General features: G+C 41.0%; 1 protein-coding gene across 13 annotated transcripts in view; it reads left to right on the top strand.

The window, feature by feature from the left end:
• The window catches only part of MEF2A (myocyte enhancer factor 2A), a 175,846-nt gene that overhangs the window by 121,597 nt on the left and 28,938 nt on the right, over positions 1-25,311 (top strand). For 10 of the 13 annotated variants that reach the window (XM_039491481.1, XM_039491482.1, XM_039491484.1 and 7 more), the window contains 3 exons: positions 8,562-8,699; positions 11,707-11,926; positions 20,068-20,127. In XM_039491481.1, coding sequence (XP_039347415.1) covers positions 8,562-8,699; positions 11,707-11,926; positions 20,068-20,127 — 418 coding nt within the window. Of the gene's footprint in view, positions 1-8,364; positions 8,497-8,561; positions 8,700-11,706; positions 11,927-20,067; positions 20,128-25,311 lie in introns of all 13 variants that reach the window. The other 3 variants (XM_039491491.1, XM_039491487.1, XM_039491493.1) reach the window with 2 other exon arrangements.

Genomic DNA, 25,311 nt, shown 5'->3' with positions numbered 1-25,311 from the left:
GGTATTAACGCTTCTTTTCTCCACTCATTATGTTTGGTCTTTTTAGAGTGTGAAGAGAGGCAGGGAGTCTCTCTTACTATGTGGCTAGCACAATGGGGCCCAATCTTAATGCAAATAAACTTTTCTCTTCTGTCATCCAAACCCCTCTTGAAACCATCCCATTAGATTTGGGCTGTTCCCCATTTTAATAATAGAGGCCAGTGTACGGTATTACTTAAAGTCCATTGGGCCATACCGTAGAACAGGTGTGAAACGTGTTTTCCCCCCATATCTTTAAATTGGGTTTTTTTAATTGTGTCCATTCAACAATATGGAACATGCTCAGGCCTGTTTTAATTTTCATTAGACAGTGATTGTCATCTTTGGTCATGTAACACTATACAGTATGTTAAAAGTTTAATTAAACTGAGTTGAATATCAACAGCTTGGAAATAACTCATCTGATAGCCTTTTCCTTATCCAGATGTGTTGGGCACTCAGATGGGCATAAAAACTTTAAGGGTGGTGATTTGACATCACGTATACGCAAGCAGACCACAAGAAACTATTTTACAGCATTGAATAGACCAGTTTATAAAAGCCTAATTCAGAGTTTGGGAAAATATCCTTTTTGTTAACTTTGCAACCACTGTCTTCGTAAGTAATTTTTTCTGAGTGAACATTGGGCATATATGTATACGTATGTATATGTATATATGTCAGATTTTCCAGACATGTCACCATGCACTCTTCGGCCATTCTTACATGAGCATTGTGTTTAACTTGTTTTAAAATTAATTTGGTTTGTTGTAGACTACATTAATAAGAACAATAATAAAATAAATTTTAATGCAAGACATCAGATATTTTACTTTCTGGAGACAAATATAGATCCACTTTTAACAAGTCATCTGAGTTAACTGAAGTTTCTTTTACTTTAATTAATACAAAAACAAAACAAAAAAATCCATGCAAACAAACACACCAACCCCAAACTGCACTGATGACTTGTAAACAGGCAATTCCTTAGAATCTTCTTTGGGGGGGGAATCAACTCACTGCACTTTTAATAGAAGAAATAATATGAATTTTCACTGAACTCTAAAATGTAGGATGGATAATTTAGTTAATCCAGCAAATTGTGTAGAAAGTGAAATGACAAATATTTAAAACCTCAGCCTTTGAGAGTTTGAATTCATCTTCACTGTGGAAACAATATATTCTCTCTACTGGCAGTTACTAGATATCTTAAGCCTTGAGGCCTGGAATCCATTTAGAAATGAATAATCCTGTTGTCCAGAATAGGTCAACAGCAGCATTTTTAATGTCAACAGGTTACTAGATAAATTTACTGCAAAACTTTAAATAAAAGTATACCAATAGGGAGCTGTCTCTCCTTTCTCACACACTCAAAAATATTTCTGCACTGTGTGGGAAGTTCATACCTTGTAAAATTTATGTAGTCCTGTTAGGGTGACCAGCTGTCATGATTTTATAGGGACAATCCTGATTTGGGGGTCTTTTTCTTATATAGCCTCCTATTATCCCCCACTCCCTGTCCTGATTTTTTTCACATTTGCTGTCTGGTCACCCTAAAACCTGTGCCAGTTGTTTGTGGTATCTCTCTTACATTAATGTATGTTTCATAACAAAAGTGCTTCAAGCTAATAGTTAAGTTGCATACAGTATCTACTATAAAACTGTCAGTATGCTTTACTTTTAGAAACAGAGGTTTGAATCCTGAGTGCAGTCTTTATTGTATCTCAGTGGAATTTGACAGCTAGCTTTAATCCTTGGAGAGCCAGAGATACAGGTTAAAATTTGCCAGAGATTGGAAATGTTCCAGCTTTTAGAACAAGAAACTGTCTTTTGCTAGACAGTGGCGTACAGCAGGGATACTGATTAGCTTTCAAGCAGTATACCTTCCTGCATCTAAGATTGGTGAATAGCTCTATCTACAGTGGAATATTATGGATCATTGTACAAATGGCCAATTCTGGTATTTTATGACTTATTATTTCGGACCTGTTAATTTCTTTATAAAATATTCTATCCGTTCATGAATCCTAGAGAGAACTTTTCTTCCACGTACTTTAATATTGGATCAAAGAATGTAATCATTACCAAACTTGTTTGTATTTCATCACTTTACTTAGAATTATTTGATACCTTTACATACAAAAAGTTTTTTTTTTTTTACTATTACAGTACTGCTAGAAATTGAGGAAAAATTAAAATGTGGAAAATACTCACATCTTTTATTTTAGAATACTGTGTTGAGTATTGAGGATTTGTTTAGTATATGTTCTTGTCTGGCTGGTTGGGGAAAAGCATGTTTATTTTTAGATGTTGGTTGACTAATGGATCGCAGACCTCATCTTTTGAGAAGTCAAAGTCTTCAGTTGCAAGGGTGGTACGTAACTGTTGTGAAAGCAGTACTTTGGTTACTTACCTAGTTTATTTTATTGTGTTCTAATTTAATTTTTTGTATAAACACTGTTTATACATTTCATTGAAGCTTCTAGTCTTGGCAGTCATACAGAAGTTGCAAAATTAAATGCATCATTCGTTGTCCTGTAGGTTTACAAGCATTTGTAGCCTGCTTTTAGTTATATTTAAGACACATTTTTTGCTTAGGTCAGAATGTAAAATTTTGATTACTAACGTAGAAAAAAGATTTTCTTTCATTGAGTTATGGGGGTAATGTTGTCTAGTTAGTATACTAAAGGTATTGTTATTAGGGTTGGTCCTGATTAACATCTTAATGATCTCAAAGGGGCGGTAAACAGTTATTTTTAATGACAAATGCAGTTAATCCTGTAGCTGGAGAAGTCACGAGCACCACTGTGGACTGAGAAGAAATATTATCAGACATAGAGCTATTAAAAAGCACAAAATTGTGGAAAGTAACATTATGAGGTTAATCAAGAAAAATGCAGCTAATACAGTAAAATCAAACATAATTTTGAAGTACACTCATTCAATGAGAGAGAATTGTGACGTAGTACAGAAAGTGTTAGTAGTGATAGTAGACAGTAAAATAGATATGCAATGCAATATGGTTGCAGGAATGCCAATGTAATTTTGAGTCATGCAGACAGAAGCATCATGTTACTGAGCCAAGAGGAATTAATTTCTGTCTCTCTGGTTTGACCATGCACTTGGAGCCTCAGTCTTTTTGGATGGAAACTTAGAAGGAAAATGAAAATAGTACAGATTTATTGTAAGGACTAGATATACTCCTAAAGTAATCTAGAAAATAGGATGTGATGTAGGGCAATGCAGTGATGAGGTATGTGCAGGCAACCTTAATCCTGGAATTCTTAACTTCTGGATGATCGACTCTGCACCTTAACTTTTTTTATCATAGCTGTCCATATGTAAAAATAAATCTCACAGGGAAAGTAGGGAAAGTCTCATAAAAGGAAACCTTAAAAATGGACTGGACAAAGCACTAAAAATGCGTGCTTCTGTGACTTGACAGGGTCCCAGTGTTCCTCTCTTCACCACTCATTTGATTCATTGTTGGTCTTGCATCCTCTAATTGTGGGGACTAGTTGCTGCTTTTCTCATTTTTGTGAACTTCAGAGATTTTGCTTTGGAAACAGCACAAGTGAATTTTTTTGTATCTGGAAAAGCTTCAGAGAGTGCAAGATTTAAAGGGAGGTTTTGGACACTACAGATGTTACTATCTATCACAGTTGCTGGCAGATATATAACTGTGAGGATGTCACACATCTTAGGAAGAGGCCTGGAGTTGGGGCAAGGGTTTGTGAGGATAGAGTTTAAAGGGATGGTGGAAAGGTCTGAATGGGAGATGGAAGGAGATGATCCCAGGGCTCAGGTTGGACGGAATTGATGGTTCTAATTGACATTCTTGTAAATTTTAGCAACAGAATCCAGGATTGAAAGGGAAACTAAATTATTTTTATGCCTAGTGAGAAGTCCTTCAGATTTGAGTTTTGGCAAGTTGCAAGGCATAGAGTGAGCACTGATGCTATCAGTGTTGTGTATTTCCTGTAGGGGAATTGACCAAGGTGTTCTATCTAGCACGTATCAAAAGCATTTTGCTTATAGTAAAATGTCGGAGAAAGATTCAGCAAAATATTGGAACATTTGTACTGTCTAAACATAACTTTTGAACGTTTTCTGGTTAATCCATCACTAACATCCTCATATGGTGTTTCCTCATACCAGTCATTACAATAAAATCAACACAAAACCATCAGTCATTTAGTTACATATTTTATTTTTACATGGTGGAAGAAAGCCATTTTAAAACTTCTGAGTCACTCTGTTATCAGCATTTATCACAGCTTGCTGGGGCATTTGTACAATGTCTTTATTTGTAACACAATTAAGCTATTGTTTTCACTAAATTTTAATGTATATACAGGTTCCACATCTGCTTTGGTTTCTTCTAAATACTCATGGGTGAATTTCTTATGACAAGAATCTTCTTGTTCTCTGTTCTAATCAACTAATAAATGATCCAGAGTAACATCCAAGCTACAAACACATATTTATTGGAGCTCAACATAGTGAATTAGGAAACAACCATCAGAAAAGGTTTTCAGAAATCTTTGTCTGGGAACCAACAAAGAAAATGAAAATAGTACAGATTTATTGTAAGGACCAGATGTACTCCTGAAATAATGCAGAAAATAGGAGTTGGTATTCTTTCCTTATAATGCTTAAACATTCCATTACAGAACATAAAATGAAATGTTTCCCTTCTCTCTAGTAAGAATTTTTAATTGTGTATGCAAAAATACCAGTATAAGTAGTACTCTTTTGTTCTAGTTATTGTGAACTGCAAAAGCTTTAAGATTTTATGTTTAGTATCATATACATATTTTGTGTGTGACTCCATCTCTATATGCTACCTAAAGATTATTTGGTCTTATTTGGTTTTTTCTTAATAAGCTTTATTTTCAGGGGTCTACAAATTTCTCAGTCTTCGCGATTGTATCTAGGAAAGAATTTTGAGAGGATCACTTACTTACATTCAGTGTCGAAGTAATAACTTTTAGTATAGAAAATATGGAGGGTGGAGCCAGCACTAGTTTATGGAATGTTTCTTTCCTGCATACACACAACTTGATTCCCAGTAGTCATGACCTTTGTGTTTTTTATTGAGCAAGAGCCTGCTATCATGTCTAACTTTGTAGCCTGTGAGAAAACTGAAGCTGGCCTGTCTCCCACAGGCCTCGCCTGGCCTTGTTAACAGATTACAGCATTCCACTTGTTAGTACCAGCCATACAGGAGAAACTTTTTACTATTATGCTACTGGATAGTGATAAAGTAGACAGTCTTGTTATGTCAGTTAGGTCCTCAAAGTGACAGTTCATGTTTTGGTGATAAAGAAACAGAGCTTTGGATATCAAACACAGACTTGGATTTATCTGTAATAGTGACCCATAGCTTTAAGTTCTCTAACAATGACAGGAACACCATCTGGAGTGAAGGTTTCCAGAATCTTAAAGTGGAGATACTGAGGCATTTTACTTCCTCATGAGTCAAGGCAGAGTTAACCCCATTACTCTCAGAATAAAAAAATAACGATTGAAAAAAGGGTGAATGCATTCTTATATATTTAGCCTAATATGTACACTTTACATTAATAGTTTGTTTAATTTCTAAACTTCAGTGTTGGTGGACAGCGCTGGTGGGTATGCATTAAGAGAATTAAATTTTGAAGTTTCCACTTAAGCTGTACTGATTATTTGGGCATTCTGAGAAAGACACTTATGAGATTCCTAGATTTTAAGTGTAATTACTATAAAACATTTGACAAAATAAAATTAAATATTATAAAAATCAAAACTTTCACAATATTTAAATAATATAGAGTATAAAATGTAGGCTGGAGTTCACACAGATAACCACTGTACATTTCTTGCAGGCTGCCTTTTTCTAATTTACTTATATATTTAATACTACTTCACTGTAACATGTTTTACTGCTGCTCCTAAAGGAGTGCTGGGCACAGTTTGTATATTCAGATCCATGTGCAGACGTAACCTATTCAAATTCTATTTATAGATTATAAAGGTTAAATGTAATCCAGATTATACAGTGTTAACATTTTCCCCGCTGATACCAAAGTGTAGAGGACTGACAGCCTGAACTTGTTGAGAAGGGTTGGGAGGGATAACAGTCTCCGACCTTCAGAGTCCTAAACAGCAGGTCCTTGTATGGCTAAGTCCATGTAAGTGTCCACCTGATTGGTTAGACCAGCAGAGATCAATGCTGTGACAGGTGTTAGAAAAAGCTACACCTGTTTCCCCCCATATGCTGATTTAATGATTAAATTTTTGTGGGAGTTCCAGCCAGTGTGTGTGTGATACACAGCACATGCCACGTAATTTGAGAAGGAATTATATCTTGCCAATGATGACCTGTGATCTTTGAGAATATCTTATTGCATAATTGAATTTTGTAAAGTATTGCCTTACCACTATCAAGTGAAATTAAGCAATCTGTTGCTTACTAACAAAATACTAAGTAAAATTTTTTATTTTTAGTTTAAATGTAATCGGTTGTACACAAGTTGTTAGCTTTAGTCATAGCATAAGCTGAACATTTCTCTGAAGAAATTCAGTTGCAGATGATTGCACAGTTTGTCTGCTTACCAAGCTGCTAATGTGGATCCTATCACCATAAGATCTGGGCACCTTATTCTGTTTGATAAAGAATGGATATATACTTTTACTAATCAGAAAAAAGAAGATAACATATAAAAAAAACCTTAACAAATAATTGTACTGAGATTCTTCTTCTAAAAGTAGATTCACTGTCAATTGTTGAATGGAAATTCAAATGGTGACAGAACCAAATACCTTTCAGGTTGCTTAGGAAGCCTTGAGAATGCAATACCTCTGTGGTACATGAAATGACAGGTAGCTTTGATTTTAATTCTGTGGGGTTGTTTTTTTTATTTTTAAGACCAAGACAAGTTGGATAAAGATACGTTGTTTGTCCAAATGAAGATTCTCTCTGCATCACTGTTCTCTCACACACTTCTGACGTTTAAATGTTTATGATTATATTTCACTGACAAATTTTCTGTTAACAATAAGCTCTTCCTAGAGGTGGAAAACTTAGAGATTCTATTTAAAACAAACAAAAAAATGAGCTTGCTTGCTATGTGGATTTTCTGAACTTATAATACCAAGGAAAAATAAGCATTAAAGAATATGAATATACTTTTCAAGATCTTAAAGGCAAGAGACCTGAAGTTCAAAAACCTGTCTTGTGGTAGCTGATTTCATAGCTGCGTAGTGGGGAGACATGTACATTAAGGGGATGTTGATGCAGGTCCATATTTAGTAAACAGGAAAAGTCCCAACAAAGCAATCGCATTAAAATTAAGTCACCGCAGAAGATATGCACGTGAAAAAAGCTTACATTTGGAAAACTACAGTGTCTTAGAAAGTGATTGCAAAATAAAAATGGTTGCATTTTGAGCATTGTTCTTCTTGGATTGTCATGTTCTATGCAGTACTTGTTTTCATGTTGTATGCTAAGTGACTGAAGTCCAGGAAAGTATGTGCCTTAACTAATCAGGCTAATTGTTACATATGTTGTTAAAACCATTCAATAATACATTCATTTGGAAATTTTACTCACTATATTCTACACAGTTAATTTTACTGTTTTCTAGTGAGAATAGATAATTTGGGAAGCCAACACTGATATTTTATTAATACAAGGCCAATAATTTATTTTGGCATAACAAAGTACACTATTTAAAAAAAAAAAAAAAAAGCCGCTCCACTGAATTCTTGTGCTAATATGGGAAGTACCTTTTTTTATTACCACTAACGGTTCTAACCTCTTGCTGTAGCCTTCAACGTTAGTTGTATATATCAAACTGCTTGATTACATCAGCAGATAGCTAAAACAAATGCTGGTCATGGAATTCCTGGGGGCCAAAGTAATGATAGGTTATAGCAGGGATCGGCAACCTTTGGCCCGCGGCCCGCCAGGGTAAGCACCTTGGTGAGCTGAGCTGGTTTGTTGACCTGCCGTGTCCGCAGGTTCGGCCAATCGTGGCTCCCACTTGCTGCGGTTCGCTGCTCCAGGCCAATGGTGGTTGCGGGAAGCTGCGCGGGCCAAGGGATGCCGTGTGCCAAAGGTTGCCGATCCCTGGGTTATAGTTACTCATGAGATCAGAGCTGGGAGAGGCTATGCCTCTAAGTGCACCTTCCATTATGGTGCCCTGTAGAGCTACTTATTTTGAAAGGTCTAGCTTGTCTCTTAAAGTGAGTTGCATTTCTGACGGTTTTATATAGTTTCAGTGGCTCTGAATATGATTCAGCTTACAAAAAGTCTTGGCAAGTTAGTATTATTTGTGTGTGAATTTTCCAATTGTATTTCAGACTTTAAGAAAAAAAGGCCTTAATGGTTGTGAGAGCCCTGATGCTGACGATTACTTTGAGCACAGTCCACTATCGGAGGACAGATACAGCAAACTAAATGAAGATAGTGATTTTATTTTCAAGCGAGGCCCTGTAAGTACTTTTATTTTACCTCTACTTTTTATTTGTTGATTCTTTTTATTAACTTCATTATTTAGGCTCTGAACAAGAAGGAACACAGAGGGTGTGACAGCCCGGACCCTGACACTTCATATGTGCTCACGCCACATACAGAAGAAAAATATAAAAAAATTAATGAAGAGTTTGATAATATGATGCGGAATCATAAAGTCGCAGTGAGTACTAAAGAATGGCTTGTGTTTTTATCATGTGCATGAGAACTTTCACAATGTTTTGCTTACCATTGAATACCACAGTAAAGATAAGATGGTTTAATTGTTTACGAAGCAGAAATACCTATTCATTATGTATGCATATGCGTGTATGTGAGAGAAATTCTGAAAGTTATGTGAAACTGTCATGTAAACTAGGAGTTCTTAAACTTCCCAGGGGGTCTGTAGCTCCCTTCCTGTGCTCCTGAAGTTTCATACTTGTTTATGATGTTCCTGACTCTCAGGAACCCACCCCCCTTTCTAGATGCTGCCTAAAACATTTTTTTTTTCAAAAAAACTAGGATGGACTCTTATCCTGAGATATAAGATAACTTAGAGAGAGAGATTTTAAATTTTTTACCCCTCTGCAATGGAACAAGGTTAGAACAAATAACAAATAGCTTTAGAAATATTTCCTAGAAAGATGCCCTCATACAGAGAATTTGTTCTCCCTATAGTAAATTAGTCAATCGGTAATATCTTCAAAACCTGACTTAAAAGATGAAGTCCTGTTTTCAAAAGTGATGTAAACACATAGGCTCCTAAAGGTATTTAGCTGATTAAAGAGGTAATAGGTGCCTAGAGGGATTTTGAAAAGTACCTAAGCAGTAAGACACCTGACCCCCATTAAAATCCCATTAGCTGCCCATCTACATCTTTAGGCACCTAAATACCTTCTGAAAATCTCACCCTCAAGTGCCGACGTCACTTTTGAAAATAGACGTAGGCACCTAAACCACATAGCCACTTCTTGAAATTTTTACCCAATATCTTGTATGGTCAGAAGACTTCCCACAGGCCATTTTACAGCTATGAATTCCAAAAGCAAACCTGGCCAGGGCGTGAGTCCTCACATCAGCACCAACAAGTCTGCCTACTGCGCTTCACAATTTTGTATACATATAAGTATGATTGTTCTAGGGGCCATGGACTGGTTTAGTGGAGCATTGGTCTTGGAGAGGAATTAGGGGGTCTCATGGTTCAAGAAGTTTAGGTGCCACTGTGGTGTGTGTGTTTGGTGGGTCGGGGGTCATATTAATTCCTTTTTTAAAGTAAATTAATTTTGCTTTATAGAATAAATCAGAAATTGAACAATATGCCAAAGAAAAATATTGCCTCCTAATGAAAGTAATTTTGAAGCTCTGCTACATCTTTTCAGTTGTACATCATTGGATTTGTTGTGGCAATTAAAGTGGAGTGGTTAGGTTCCTCTTAAAATCTACATGGAAACTGAGTGATTTAACGTACAAGAGGTGACTATAGTCCCCAGCCGACTCTCCAGTAATGGAAGTAATTCCTTTGTTAATCCACATCACTCTGGATTAACTGTGTACTGTCAGTCTTGATACTCAGCATTAGTTCTGTCATTAGGCTCTCTATACTTGCACACAGGCAATATCTTTTGTCCCTCGTTGCCAATTTGAAGAATCCTCTCTAGGGTTTACATCAGTGGCCATTGTTCTGTCTTTGAACCTGTCCTAACGGTAGTTCTTTAGATCAACTTGAAATTTTAGATATTGAGAAATGGTGTGTCAGGGCATCTTCTCTAGGTCTGAGTTCTCACGAGTAGTCACAGTCTTCCAGTATAGTCTCTAAGCTGCCCCCTCTTATAGAAACATTAGCTTTTCAGGTATATTTCTCTGGCTCCACAGTATGCCATGAATTCCAGTCTGGAAAAGTTCCCATAATTAGAATGACTGATTAAAGACTTTGTGCTGACTGCTGTCAAAGGAGAGGAAAGAGAGATAGCATGGAGTAGTTGGTCATATCTAAAAGCCTACCCACTAAATGGGTTGGCAGCGTGAAATGTGGGTCTTCATTGTAGCAGTAAAAGTTGCTATCACTGGCTGCTTCGACATAGAAAGAAACACGTACAAGGATATTACTATACATTGCCTTTGTTACATTTTTGGAATCGTTAAAGGTGTTGCCTTGTGCTGCTTGAATGTAGTGTGTGTTTAAAAATTTTGTGCAAAAATAAATAATTTGTCAGATATTAAAAAGTTCTTTGAAGTGGCCTGCATGTAAAAATAAAATATCAATAATACAGCTTATTTGATAGATGTTTACATATGGAGAGTGCCTTCTTAACTGATAATTATAATTCTTAATTATATAAAATTATGATTTTGAAAAATTTGGTTATCATCCTTGTATTTTCTAAAGCTTATTGGGTATTAAATGTTTTCATATTGAGAATGTATGTAACTAAGAAATAAGGATTCAATCAAAATTTCTATATTCAAATAATTAGCACTCTAACATACCACTAATTTACAGAAATTCATTAGTATTCAGGTAAATAGTTCTTTATACTATAGAATGTATTACTCTGCTACCCGTACGCAGATGAAAAATCAGCTAATCAGTTTTGGAATAAACCTATTTCACTTCTGAATTTTCTAGTCTGTAAAAAGTATTTGTGGGTTTTTATAGATAAATTCCAGATCTAGATGGAAAACAACAGTAATGCTTTAATTTCAATGTCAAGATTGTCAGAAAAAAGATACCATTACTAACTTTTCTCTTTTGTCTCATGACTGACTCAGTTTTGTTTTATAATGTGCATGTTTATGTATTCTTACATTTTGAGGATGCAACAAATTCATTGATTATTAAAATGTATAGCTTATCAACTGGCTTTCTGGTATCAGGAATCAAATGTTAAATAATGGCATACTTCTGATTAAATTTAATGGATGAATATCAATAAAATATCTCCAGTCTAATGTTTACAAACTGTGGCTCTCAATATACCCAACGTTGATAAATGACCTTATTGAAATGTATCTTTAACTAAAGTACTGTAGATCACAATACCAGTCTCTTCAGAGTGGATGTTTTATAAGTGTGCATTTTTAGAGTGATACAAAATTACTAAACTAACATAATTAATCTGACTTTATCTCAATATTATAGCCTTGACAAACATTACTGTGCAATATTAATATGTTCTTGTTTTTGTTTTCAGCCTGGCTTGCCTCCCCAGAACTTTTCAATGTCTGTTACGGTTCCAGTGTCCAATCCCAATACTTTAACCTACAGTAACCCAGGGAGTTCCCTTGTATCCCCATCACTGGCAGCCAGTTCATCATTAACAGACACGACCATGCTCTCCCCACCTCAGGCCACATTACATCGAAATGTATCGCCCGGAGCCCCTCAGAGACCGCCAAGTACTGGCAATGCAGGTAAGACTTCAGTAGTGCTACATTTCTTCTTTATTCCCCTTCAATTCCCATAAAGCTTACATTATGAAAAACTAGCAAAACTGTATGCTGTAATTTTGATTGCTTGTATGGATAAAATCATAGAAATGTAGGACTGGAAGGACCTCGAGAAGTCAAGTCCAGCCCGCTACACTGGCAGGACCAAGTAAATGTAGACTATCCCTGACAGGTGTTTGTCCAACTTGTTTGTAAAAGCTTCCAATGATGGGGATTCCATGATCTCTCTCGGAAGCCTATTCCAGAGCTTAACTACCTTTAGAGTTAGAAAGGTTTTCCTAATGCCTAACCTAAATCACCCTTGCTGCAGATTAAGCCCATGACTTCTTGTCCTACCTTCAGTGGACATGGAGAACAATTGATCACTGTCCTCTTTATAACAGCCCTTAATGTATTGCAAGACTATTTTTAGGTACTCCCCTCAGTCGTCTTTTCTCAAGACTAAATTTGCCTTTTTTTTTTTAACTTTTCCTCTTAAATCAGGTTTTCTAAAGCTTTTATTATTTTTGTTGCTCTCCTCTGGACTCTTTCCAGTGTTTCCATATCTTTCCTAAATAGTGATGCCCAGAATGGAACACAGTACTCCAGCTGAGGCCCCACTAGTGCCAAGTAGAGGGACAATTACCTCTTGTGGCTTACATACTGTTAATACACCCCAGGATCATTTTAACTTTTTTGTAGCTGAATCTCATTGACTGCTCTCATTCAGTTTGTGGTCCAGTATAATCTCCAGATCCTTTTCAGCAGTACTACCACCTAGACAATTATTCCCCATTTTGTAGTTGTGCACTTTGTTTTTCCTTCCTAAGTGCAAAGTACTTTGCACTTGTCTTTATTAGATTTTGTTCTGTTGAGTTCAGGCCAATTTTCCAATTTGTCAAGATCATCTTGATTTTTAAACCTGTCCTCCACGGTGCTTACAACTCTTTCCAAGTTGGTGTCATCTGCCTATTTTATAAGCATATTCTCTACTCCATTATCCAAGTCATCAATGAAAATACTAAATAGTATCAGACCCAGGACTGACCCCTGTGGGATCCCACTTGATGTGCCCTCCCAATTTGATAGCAAACCATTGATATCTACTCTCTGAGTATAGTATTTCAACCAGTTGTGCAGCCACCTTATAGTAATTTCATCTAGACCACATTTCCCTAAATTGCTTATGAAAATGTCATGGGGGATTGTGTCAAAAGCCTTACGAAAATCAAGGTACATCACATCTACTGCTTCCCCCTTATTCTGCTGCTCTCACTCCTTCCTTTCCTTAGAATCATGAAATATATTATTTCATCATATCATGCCAAACCATTTTATGATCACTGTCACCCAAATTGTCTTTCATCTTCAGATTCGCTACCGATTCCTACCTGTTGGTCAGAATCAGGTCTAAAATGGTTGTCCGCCTTGTTATTTTCTCTACTTTCTGGAACAAAAATTCTTTGAGTGCTTGTTCACATCGATTCCAATCAGGTGTGCACATGCTGCGTGCACGGTCGTCGGAAAGTTTTCCCTTAGCAGCTCACGTCGGGTTGGCTGCGGAGCCCCCTGGAGTGGCACCTTCTTACCGTCTGTATCGGTCATTGGAACAATGCTCACTTGCTCAGCAAGTGCTCCCTTAATGTTCTTTTGTTAGTGGTTCAAGTTAGTGTTATAGTTGGTTTAGTGTAGATAGTTAGTTTAGATAGTAGGTTGGGAGTGGAGTCTCTCCCCAATTCATAACTCACCCACTCCCCCTTGGGCTCCGGGGCATGCCGTGAGCCCAAGGCATTAAGACCTGCAGTGCTTACAATAAGTCTATGCCCATCAGTGACCCCCAAGACTCCTGCTTAAGGTGTTTGGGGGAAGTGCACCAAACAGAGGTGCAAAATCTGCAGGGCTTTTTGGCCAAGAACCAAGAAGGAGCATGATTTCCATTTGAAACAACTTTCAATGGAATCCACTCTCTGCCCACAGCCATCTGCGGACCGCCAGGACCTGGCACTGAGTGCATCAGTATGGAGCGCTCCGGCATTGGTGTGCAACACGGTGCTGAGTAATGACTCAAGTATAAGACACCCTTGGCACCGTAGCCAGGGAGAGCTCCCCGGCACTGCTCCACCTCGCTGGTGCCGCATAAGTGCCATAAGAAGGCTGAGAGAGAGTACTCACTGGCTAGGAAAGCCAGGGGACCATCAAGGGATGGCACACCTCAGAACTGAATTGATGCCTAAATACACAAGCCTCTGCCCTTGACTTCAGCTTCCTGGAAGGGACTGTTGAATCCAGCACATGGTGACTTGCCACAAGGGCAGTGCCAGGTGGAGGATTTTGAGCCACCTTCCACTCTGGACACTTTTGAAGCTGCCAGAGACCTTATTGAAATGATGGCTTCACAGCCCCCAACTCTGAGGGATAAACCTCCAGTACCGATACGTCTGGTACCTAGAGGTAAACCGGCCATGATGCAGTGCTCACAGTTCCGGGCTCAACCCCATCCGTGGCACCACTCAGTCGCAATCACCATGGCACTGCTGCCCGGCTCCGTGATCAGTCAGAGCATCTCCAGCACCGCCAAGACGCTCCCCCTCTCTGGCACCGAGGGTGGACTAGCGCTGATCCCTGGCACCGAGAGACAACTGGCACCGATCATCGGCACCAAGTCAGCACCAGTATCTGGCACCGACATCGTGTCCTTGGTCGCTGGCACTGGATACTCGCCGATCTACGGCACCGGTCTCCCACCTCATCGGCTCGCCACCCATCTCCTGCGCAGGGCCCCTCAGCTCCACCTTGGTCATCACGTTCAGGGTCCACTTCCTTGGACTCTGACGGTGACTCATACTATCCAAGCATAGTCGGCATAGGTCTCACAGGTGACATAGGGAGGTGCAGCCAATCTGGCAGTTGCACTGGCAGCCCCCTGCACAATGGCCCTTTTGGACTCCCTGGGCTTACCATCAGGCTCAGGACTCCCTTTCAAGGGCTTCATGGTCGGCTGTCTCGGTACACTGACCACCTTACTCTGCCAGGGACAGGCCTACACCTTCGGGATCCGAGGCCACCCAGTCCCAGCCGCCCCCTCAGCCTCAGGCCGCTGCCGAGGCTACTCCGGCATAGGACCAGCCACAGGCTCAAGCTACAGCCATCTCAGCTATGGCCGCCACAGGGGCAGACATTGTCCAAGAGGATCAGGGAGCCGGAGGTACAAGAGGACCGTTACCTCCCCTGGCCACCTCGTCCTCATCTCCTGACGAGGCAGTGGCAGGAGCCTCAGCTTCGGGCCCTCTGACGATTGACCATAGGGCACATCAGGGCCTTCTGAGGCGGATTGCCCGCAACATGGGGTTGCAAGCAGAGGAGGTGATCAAGGCTGAGGACCCCATGGTGGACATTCTTACTCCCAAAGGTCTATCGCGGATAGCTCTGCCATTCATCAAGACAGTTCAGACCAACATCAGGAATCTGTGGCAGACACCGGCCTCAATTCCACCGACCTCCAGGGATGTGGAACGAAAACACTTCGTCCCTTCCAAGGGTTACGAATATCTGTTTTTGCACCTGCAGCATGCTCTCTAGTAGTCTTGGTGGTCAGTGAGAAAGAGCGACAGGGACAGCAAGGGAGGCAAAAAGGATGGACCTTTTTGGTAGAAAGGTCTATGCCACAGGGGGCCTCCAGTTGAGGATGGCAAACCAGCAAGCTATCCTCAGCAGGTACAACTTCAACTCATGGGCCTCCATGTTGAAGTTCAAAGAGCTAATCCCTCCAGACTCTAGGTCTGAGTTCTCCACCACTGTCAAGGAAGGGAAGGCAGTGGCATGGACCTCCCGGCAGGCATCCCTAGACTCTGTGGACTCGGATGCCCATACCTTCTCCTCAGGCATAGCCATAAGGACGACATCATGGCTTCAGGTGTCTGGACTACTCCTGGAGTTACAACAAACCCTGCAGGACCTCCCCTTTGAGGGCACAGGGCTGTTCTCCGAACAGACAGACTCCAAGCTGCATAGCTTGAAGGATTCCAGGGTGACAATGAAGTTGTTGAGAATGCACACACCAGCAACCCAACGCAAGCACTTCAAGCCCCAACTGCAACAATAGCGCCCATATCCTCCTTGGCTGAGGCAGGATTTGTATAGGCAAAGGGGCAGGAATGGCGGATGCAAACCTTCCAACCCCACCTCAGGGCAAGGCCAAGGCTAGTCCAAACCTTCATCAGGATCTAAACAGGAATTTGGAAGGGACGCCCCAAGGACGGCACACGTGTCTATCCACCGGATCCTTACCCATGCTTTCTGAATCGTCTGTCCCACTTTTAACGTGCATGGTCCCAAATAACATCAGACTGCTAGGTCCTTTGCATGATAGAAGTGGGATATTCTCTCCAATTCTGCTCCTTCCCTCCCTCCCACCCTCCTTCCCCGTCCCTCTTCAGGGACCCGTCTCACAAGCAGCTCCTTATCCAGGAGGTGCAGGCACTCCTCACCATGGGAGCAGCGGAGGAGGTTCCTCAGGAGCTAAAGGGCAAGGGATTCTTCTCCCACTGTTTCCTAATCCCCAAGGCAAAGGGGGGTCTCAGACCCATCCTAGACCTGCGAGGACTCAACAAGTTCATGATGAAGTTGAAGTTCCACATGGTCTCCTTGAGCACTATTATTCCTTTCCCGGATCCATGACACTGGTACGCATATGTGAAAGATGTGTACTCTCACATAGCCATTCGGCCTGCGCACAGATATTTTCTCCAGTTTGTGGTCAACCACAAACACTGTCAGTTCATGGTCCTCCCATTTGGTCTGTCTTCAGCCCCCCAAGTATTCACCAACTGCATGTCGGTCATAGCAGCCTTCCTCCAGAGGAGGCAAGTGCAGGTATACCCATACCTGGACGACTGGCTGCTCAGAGGCCGTACCAGGGAGCAGATAGTCTCATGTACAATTGGTCAGGTCCAAGTTCAAGAGACTGGGGGGACTCCTCAAAGTGAACAAGTCAACCTTATCACTGACCCAAGGAACAGAATTAATTGGAGCAGTGCTGGACTCGGTACAGGCAAGGACGTTCCTGCCAGAGACCAGTTTCCAGACATTATTCAAAGCCTCAGGCAGTACCTGGGGATGCCTGAGTCTCCTTGGACACATGGCAGCCTGCATTTACATAGTCAGGCATGCCAGAGCCAAGCTCAGACCCCGTCAAGTGTGGCTTACCCAGATATACCACCCGGAGCATGACAGGCTGGACTCAGTAGTGACAGTGCCAGGACACATACTAGAGTCTCTACATTGGTGGCTCAACCCTCAGATGGTATGTGAAGGTGTCACCTTCAACAGCCCATTGCCGTCCTTGTTCCTACTAACGGATGCGTCAGATCTGGGTTGGGGGGCACATCTGGGAGATCTCCGAACACAGGGCCTGTGGTTGCAGGACAAACTCCCCCTTCATATCAATATTAGGGAGCTCAGAGCAGTGCGACTGGCATGCCAAACTTTCCAGTCCCGGCTGCAAGCTCAAAGTGTGGCAGTGATGACGGACAACACCACTGCTATGTTTTACATCAGCAATCTGGGTGGAGCCCTTTCCTCCCCCCTATGTTGAGAAGCCCTCCAACTAGGCAAGTTCTGTATAGCCCACTCCATTCACCTGGAGGCGTCTTATCTCCCAGGAGCACAGAACAAGCTAGCGGATCACCTCAGCAGATCATTCTGCAACCACGAATGGTCCATCCGTCCAGATATTCTTCATCCCATCTTCCAAAGGTGGGGATTTCCCCAGGTCGACCTATTTGCCACCCAGAGCAACAGTAAGTGCCTAATGTTGTATTTCATCCAGAAACACAGCCCGGGTTCAATCACGGATGCATTTCTGCTACTCTGGGGAGACTGCCTCATGTATGCCTTCCCACCGGTCCCACTCGTACACAAGGTGCTGCTCAAGATCTGCAGGGACAAAGCAGAGGTGATTCTGCTGGCCCCAGCATGGCCCCGTCAACAATGGTACACCACGCTCTGGAGCTGTCAGTGGACACCGCAATCGTGCTACCACTCTGCCCCAATCTGATCACGCAGGATCACGGCCGCCTCCACCACCCAAACCTCCAGTCCCTCCACCTCATGGCCTGGAAGCTTCATGATTAAACCCCATGGAGCTGCTATGCTCGGAGCCGGTAAGGAAGGTTCTACTCGGCAGCAGGAAACCACTGGGGCTACTTATCTAGCCATGTCAACACACCAGAGATGATGCAGTATTCGGCAGGGCGGTGCTCCAATCAACTATTCCTTAAACTCCGACCCTATCTCTGGGGTAGAGCTTGGGAGTCACCTGATTGGAATCGTCATGAACAAGCACTCGAAGAATTAAAAACGGTTACCTACTTTCTTATAACTGTTGTTCTTCGAGATGTCTTGTTCATGTCCATTCCAATACCCACCCTCGTTCCCCTCTGTCAGAGTAGACAGCAAGAAGGGGGGTCGGGTCGGCAGGGTAATATATTGAGCACTATGAAGGCACCACTCCAGCGGGCTCACAGCCAGCCCGACTGCTAAGGGAAAACTTTCCAACGACTGTGCACACGGCGTGTACACCTGATTGGAATAGACATGAATAACACATCTCGAAGAACAACAGTTATGAGAAGGTGAGTAACCGTTTTTGTTGTCCCCAGTACATTCCAAAAACTTTTTGGAAATTTTGTCTTTTGCTGTATTATTTTCCCAACAGATGGCTGGGTAGCAAAAGTCCCCCATTACTACAACATCCTGTGTTTTGGATATTTCTATTAATTGTTTTAGAAATGTCCAATGCATCTCCTCTTCCTGGTTTGGTGGTCTACAGCAGACCCCCCCACCATGATATCACCTCTATTTTTTTAAATTTTTATTTTTACCCAGAGACTCTCAACTGGTCTGTCTCCCACCTCCTTCTGGACCTCAGAACAACTGTATACATCTTTTATGTACAATGCAACCCATCCTCCCTTTTTTCCCATGTGTCTTTTCTGAACAAGCTATACCTCTGTATACAAATATTCCAATCATGAAATTTATCCCTCAGAGTCTCTGTGATGCCAATTAAATCAGAATTTAGCTTATGTACCTAATACTTCCAGGTCTTCCTGTTTGTTCCCCATACTCCTTGTATTTGTGCACAGACATCTAAAATGTTGATCAGATTCCCCCACTGATTTCCTTTTGTTGCTCCTTTGACCCTATTGTACTTGTCCATGCCTCCTTCCTCTTCACCTTCCCCCCCCTCCCCAGTTAAAGTCACCTATTCTGATACTTACCTGTTGGCTTTTGTCACTTGCCCTCACTGAACCTAGTTTAAAGCCCTCTTCACTAAGTTGGCAAGTCGACACACAAAGATGCTCTTCTCCTTCTTGGTCAGGTGGACCCCATCTCTTCCTAGTGGACCACCTTCTTGGAACAGCATCCCATGGTTGAAGAAGCCAAAGTCCTCTTGTAGACACCATCTGCACAGCCAAGCATTCATCTCCAGGATGTTCCCCTGCTTGGGCCCTTACCCTCAACCAGGAGGATGGACGAGAACACATCCTGCACCCCTGACTCCTCCTCCCTGACTCTTAGAGTCCTATAGTCACTGCTGAGCTGCTCAGGGTCAGACCTGGCAGTATCATTAATGCCCACATGGATGAGCAGCATAGGGTAGTGATCAGAAGGATGTATGAGCATCTGCAACGTGCCGTAACATCTCAGATGAGGGCTCCAGGCAGGCAGCAAACTCCCAGGACATCATGTCAGATTGGCAGATGGATGCCTGTATTTCCTCAAAGGGAGTCCCCGTCCACAATCACAATACATCTCCTCTTGGCAGTGGCGGTGAGCTTCCTAGCTTTGGGGTGAACGGCGGCTCCTTCTCAGCCATTGGTATCTGCTCTTCACCTCCTGTTGTCAGTACAGCATATCAGTTCTTGATCTCTATGGATAGCGGACCAGGGTGTAGCACTGTCTACTGACTGAGGTGATCAGCAGCCAGTTTTCTCCTCACAGAGCAACCAGTTGTCCCATCGCCTCTTATGCTACTGCTTATTGTTATGAAATGTTTTAATATGGTACAGTACATTTACTAATGAAAATTGATCAGCTTTATCTTTGATTTTGTTAATTGTTAGGTGGTATTTTGGGTACAGCAGATCTCACAGTGCCAAATGGAGCTGGTACCAGTCCAGTGGGTAAGTAGAGTACCACGGTTTATTTGAACTTTGTTTCTTGAGTGCATTCACGTAAGTGTGTGATTTCTGATTTGGACTAGTTAAAAAAAAGTGTGTGTGTCTTTGAATCAGAACAGAAGTAAGCTGATGGATTGATCGGTTGTCTTTCCTTTATATATTAAAAAAAAATTAGCCTTTTCACTCTGTAAATTGCATTTTTCACTTTACTATATTGTAAACTGCATGTTTAACTTCCTTTATTTTCCCATTCCAGATAATTACTAGTATTTCCATTTTTATTACCATGAGTTTCACAGTAGTGTTTGCTGCTTTTGCTTTCATGTATCTTTCCTCCCTACCCCCACCCCTTTCAAGATCTCACACTGAAACCATAAATATTTTGCTAAGCATAAATTCTCATGGAACTTAAGGAACCCATCAGCCTAGTGTCAGTACTTGGAAAGATATTGGAACAAATTATTAAACAATCAATTTGTAAGATTCTAGAGGATAGTAAGGTGATAAGTAATAGCCAACGTGGATTTGTCAAGAGTAAATCATGTCAAACCACCTAATTTCCTTCTTTGACAGAGTAACTGGCCTGTTGCATAGCGGGGAAGCAGTAGGTATGGTTATAACTTGACTTTAGTATGGCTGTTGACACAGTCTCACATGACATTCTCATAAGCAAACTAGATCCTAATGAAATTAATATAAGGTGGGCAAATGATGCTTGAAGAAACATGCTCAGAGAAGTTATCAGTGGTTTGCTGTCAACTGGGAGGACTTATCAAGTGGGGTACCGCAGTGGTCAGTTCCAGTGTTGTTAAATATTTTCATTAATGACTTGGATAATGGAGCAGAGAGTACACTTCTGTAAATTTTTCAGCTAACACCAAGCTAGAAGGAGTTGGAATGACAGGATTAGAATTCTAAATGATCTTAAAAAATTAGAAAATTGGTCTGAAATCCATTACAATGATATTCTATAAAGACATGTAATGTATTACCATATATACTTATTTCATAAGCCGAATATTTTTGGTAAAAAAGTGACGCATCAAAGAGTGGGGGTCATCATATAAACAGGTCTACACCAAAATTTGATGATTTTAAACTCTATGGAATCATTGAATTGAATATCTAATACATTGTTGTTGTGTTTACCTAGAGCTTCTGCAGGCATGGAGCCCCTGTGGCTGCAGTTCGCCATTCCCAGCCAATGGGAACTGGGGGAACTGGGAAACGGCGAACTTGCAGACACTCCACGTAAACAAAACGTCCCGCCAGCAGCTTAACCTGACAGGCCAGGAGCCAAAGTTTGCCGACCCATTTATTGATGTCAATACTGCAGCCTTTTAAAGTTGCAAACACTTTGTTTATTGGACTAGATTGGGTTGAAAGGAATACTAAAAGAGCAGTGCCACAGATCTGCATGACATTTGACCCATGCATTTCACAAAATGCTACGCCTTACAAACCAATTAGAAAAATACAACGAACGATAGTACTGTAGCACTGGTGTAGTCCGGTGACATTCCTATATTAAGTCCTACAAAATCTATAACTCCGTGTTTCTCAAACTGGGATTGCCGCTTGTATAGGGAAAGCCCCTGGCGGGCTGGGCCAGTTTGTTTTCGTGCCCCATCCGCAGGTCCGGCCGATCGCGGCTCCCACTGGCCGCGGTTCGCCGCTGCAGGCCAATAGGAGCTGCTGGAAACGGGCGGCCAGTACGTCCCTCCGCCCACACCGCTTCCAGCAGCTCCCACTGGCCTGGAGTGGCGAACCGCGGCCAGTGGGAGCCGCGATTGGCTGGACCTGCGGACGGGGTGGGGAAACAAGCTGGTCCGGCCCGCCAGGGGCTTTCCCTACACAAGTGGCATCCCCAGTTTGAGAAACACTGCTATAACTACAATAATAATGTTCATTTTAAATACTAGTATGAAAATAGATTAACAATGAAATCAAAAGAAAAAGGTCGTCCTATCATGCAGCATTCAAACTTAAAGTTGTTGACTATGCAGACGCAAACAATAATTACGCCGCTGCTCGTGAATTCTGTATCAATGAGAAGCAAGTAAGAGAATGGCGAAAAAATAAAACAACACTAAAAGACATGCCAAGAAGCGAGAAAAAATGTCCAATGAGGTGCGATTCATTTCCTAAGCTAGAGAAAGATCTCAGTAATTGGGTTGTTGAATGTCGACAAAATGGGTACATTGTCACTAGAACTGGAATTCGTCTGCATGCTCTGCAAATGTCAAAAGACAACAAATACAAGTCAGTAAAGCCATCAGTGTTTGTCGCATCAGTCACTTCCTGCAGCTCCCATTGGCTTGGAATGGCAAACTGCAGACACTGGGAGCTGAGGGGCTCCGTGCCTGCAGACGCTCCAAGTAAATAAAACGTCCCGACCCGCCAGCGGTTTACCCTGATGGGCCGGGAGCCAAAGTTTGCCAACCCCTGAAATATAGGGTCGGCTTATGAAAGGGTCATACAGTTTTTGCTATTTTTACCTAACCATCTTGAGGGGTCGGCTTATAAATGAACAGGCTAATGAACGAGTATATACGGTACATCTTGCACAAATAAAAAATAGGGAATAACTGGGTAGGTAGTGGTACTGCAGAGAAAAATGTGGGGGTAATAGCGGATCAAAAATTGAATGAATCCACAGCGAAAAAAGGTAAGTGTCATTCTGGGATGTATTAACAGGAGTGCCATATGTAAGACATGGGAGGTAATTGTTCCACTGTACTTGGTTCTGGTGAGGTCTCAGCTGGAGTACTGTGTCCAGTTTTGGGCACCATACTTTAAGATGTGAACAAATGGGTGAGAGTTCAGAGGAGAACAACAAAAATTATTAGGAATTAAAAAAACCTGCCGTATGAGGAAAGCTAAAAAAGCTGGGCATGTTTAATCTTGAGAAAAAAAGACCCAGGAGGGAAACAATCTTCAATATGTTAAGGGTGGTTATAAAGAAGATGGTGATCAATTTTTCGCCATAGCCACAGAGGATGGGACAAAAAATAATCAGCTTAACTTTGCAGCAAGAAAGATTTAGGTTAGATATTGGGAAAAACGTTCTAACTATAAGAGTAGTAAAATACAGATGTGTGTTACCTCAGAAGGTTGTGGAATCCCTCTTGGAAGTAGACAAACATCTATAAGGGATGGTCTAGATATACTTAATTCTGCCTCAGCACAGTGGGATGGACTAGGCTAGATGACCTTGAGTTCCCTTTCATCCCTACATTTTTATGTTTCTGTGGAGCTCCTTTAAACCAGAGTGCCCCAAATTAGTAATTTAACAACAATACTGTAGTGATGTCTTACATGCCTAAGAGTTTCTTACTTGCATAAAATATAACACAGATTTCAGATTTATGCAGTAATGGCATGGAGACATCCAGGTTCCATTCTATCATATTACAGGAAGGCAACATAAATACTAGTCATCTGGCTCCCTGGTGTTTCTTCCATCTCAGGATATTGATTTGGTGGCTGAGGACCAATTCGGGAATTAGAACATAGCAAGAGTTATCAATCAGAGAAACTACTGGAGATACTCACATAAGTAATGACCAAATAATATTCTGGCAACTGGGAAAAGCGATCTTCCCAGATTAAAAATCAGAGCTCAAGAAGTTTATAAATGAGTAGTGCTTAAATTAGTAGGGTAAAAGTGTTGGTTTGACTCTCCACTCTGCCTCCACCTTGGGCCACATGCAACAAATATTTCCTTCATGCACACAGAAGCTCAAGAAATTCTATGATCAAAGAAACCTTTTAATTTAGGGGGGAAATGAAGAGCAAGGTTATCACTAGACATGATGGGATCCGAGATAGTGATTTCTCGTGTGTTTCAGAGATCAGCTTATTAAGAAAAGGGACCTACTTATAAAGAATCCTATGTTATTAGGACTAGATTCAGTCCTTTTCCCCCAAATTAGGCCTCAAGTTTCTGAGCTTCATTCGTTCACTCAGCAAAAAAACAGTGTAGCATAGCTATGAAACTAAGGGCCATATCCTTCTTGAGTGTTATAGATACTACAGATGTGAATTAGAAATTGCCCGTAAGCGAAAGCAATATACTGCGTTAAAGTACTGCATATACCTACATGAACTTCATGAACATTCTTAATAACGTAGTGTTTTCTGATTAGATCCTAAAGTAAACATTTTAGGAGCCGGTGTATGATAACAAATTATGGTGGTCATCATCTTTATTTTCCAGACTATAACCCCCCATTGCTCAGAAGTTTTTCACTCAAATGACAGTTGAAACTACATGATGACTGTACAACTCTTGTGTTGGTGGGGGATTTGCAAAATGTATCTGCAGCAGAACTTCAGAAACATTCAGATGATGCCATATCACTGAGCCATTAGTACACAATACCCTGCTATGACTTGCTGTATACGTTTTGAAATGGAGTGGCTGGTGTAAATTAACCCTCTCTGTCCCAGAGTTCTTATTTGCAGCCCAGCAACAAACACATAAAGTGGCCTGCGCATAAGCTGGCTAACTTGCCAATTGAAGCTTGGGCCACTGTTACTTACGTATGAACTGTGACAAGTTGTTAATGTCAGCTAATTAAAACAATTTTTAATGATTATTGACAATTCATATATTTTTCTAAACAGTTATTGATGAAAAGAAATTCATTTTATTTTCCAAAAAGCGTAGCCTTTTTCCCTTCTTTAAAGCTGTTGAGAGATAGGAAGGGCTGAGGTAGATATATTTATTGACAGGCCTTTGTTTATTTTGTGACTTTTCTTTTATGGGATCGGCACCAAGAGCAGTGGATGGGTGCTAATAAAAATAGGAAAAAATCCTTAAAATCAATAGTTTTGCACAACTGTGAAAATTTAAATAGAAAAAAGGCTTAAAAATAAACATAAATATCCATCAAAATTGTAAAAAATAAAAATTGAATCCCGCCAAGCCTTACAGATAAACCATCATTTTATATATTCTTATCCAACTATGAAAACCCTTGAAGATGATTGAGGGTAAAAGCTGATACCTTATCCTGGCTCACTTAGGGCTCAGTTCAACTAACGGCAAGGAAGATGCAGAAAACAGCTGCACATTTATCCCAAACACATTTTCCCCTCACATCCTGTGTGACTTCATTGAAGTTGACATGGATTGCTTCAATGAGCAATCTGCCAACCTCTGAGAGAAAAAAAGATACAGAT

This window comes from Mauremys reevesii, linkage group 10, assembly GCF_016161935.1.
Source record: "Mauremys reevesii isolate NIE-2019 linkage group 10, ASM1616193v1, whole genome shotgun sequence".
NCBI lineage: Eukaryota > Metazoa > Chordata > Testudines > Geoemydidae > Mauremys > Mauremys reevesii.
The sequence above is the reverse complement of the archived record's forward strand: the minus strand, read 5'-3'. Positions and strand labels throughout refer to the sequence as shown.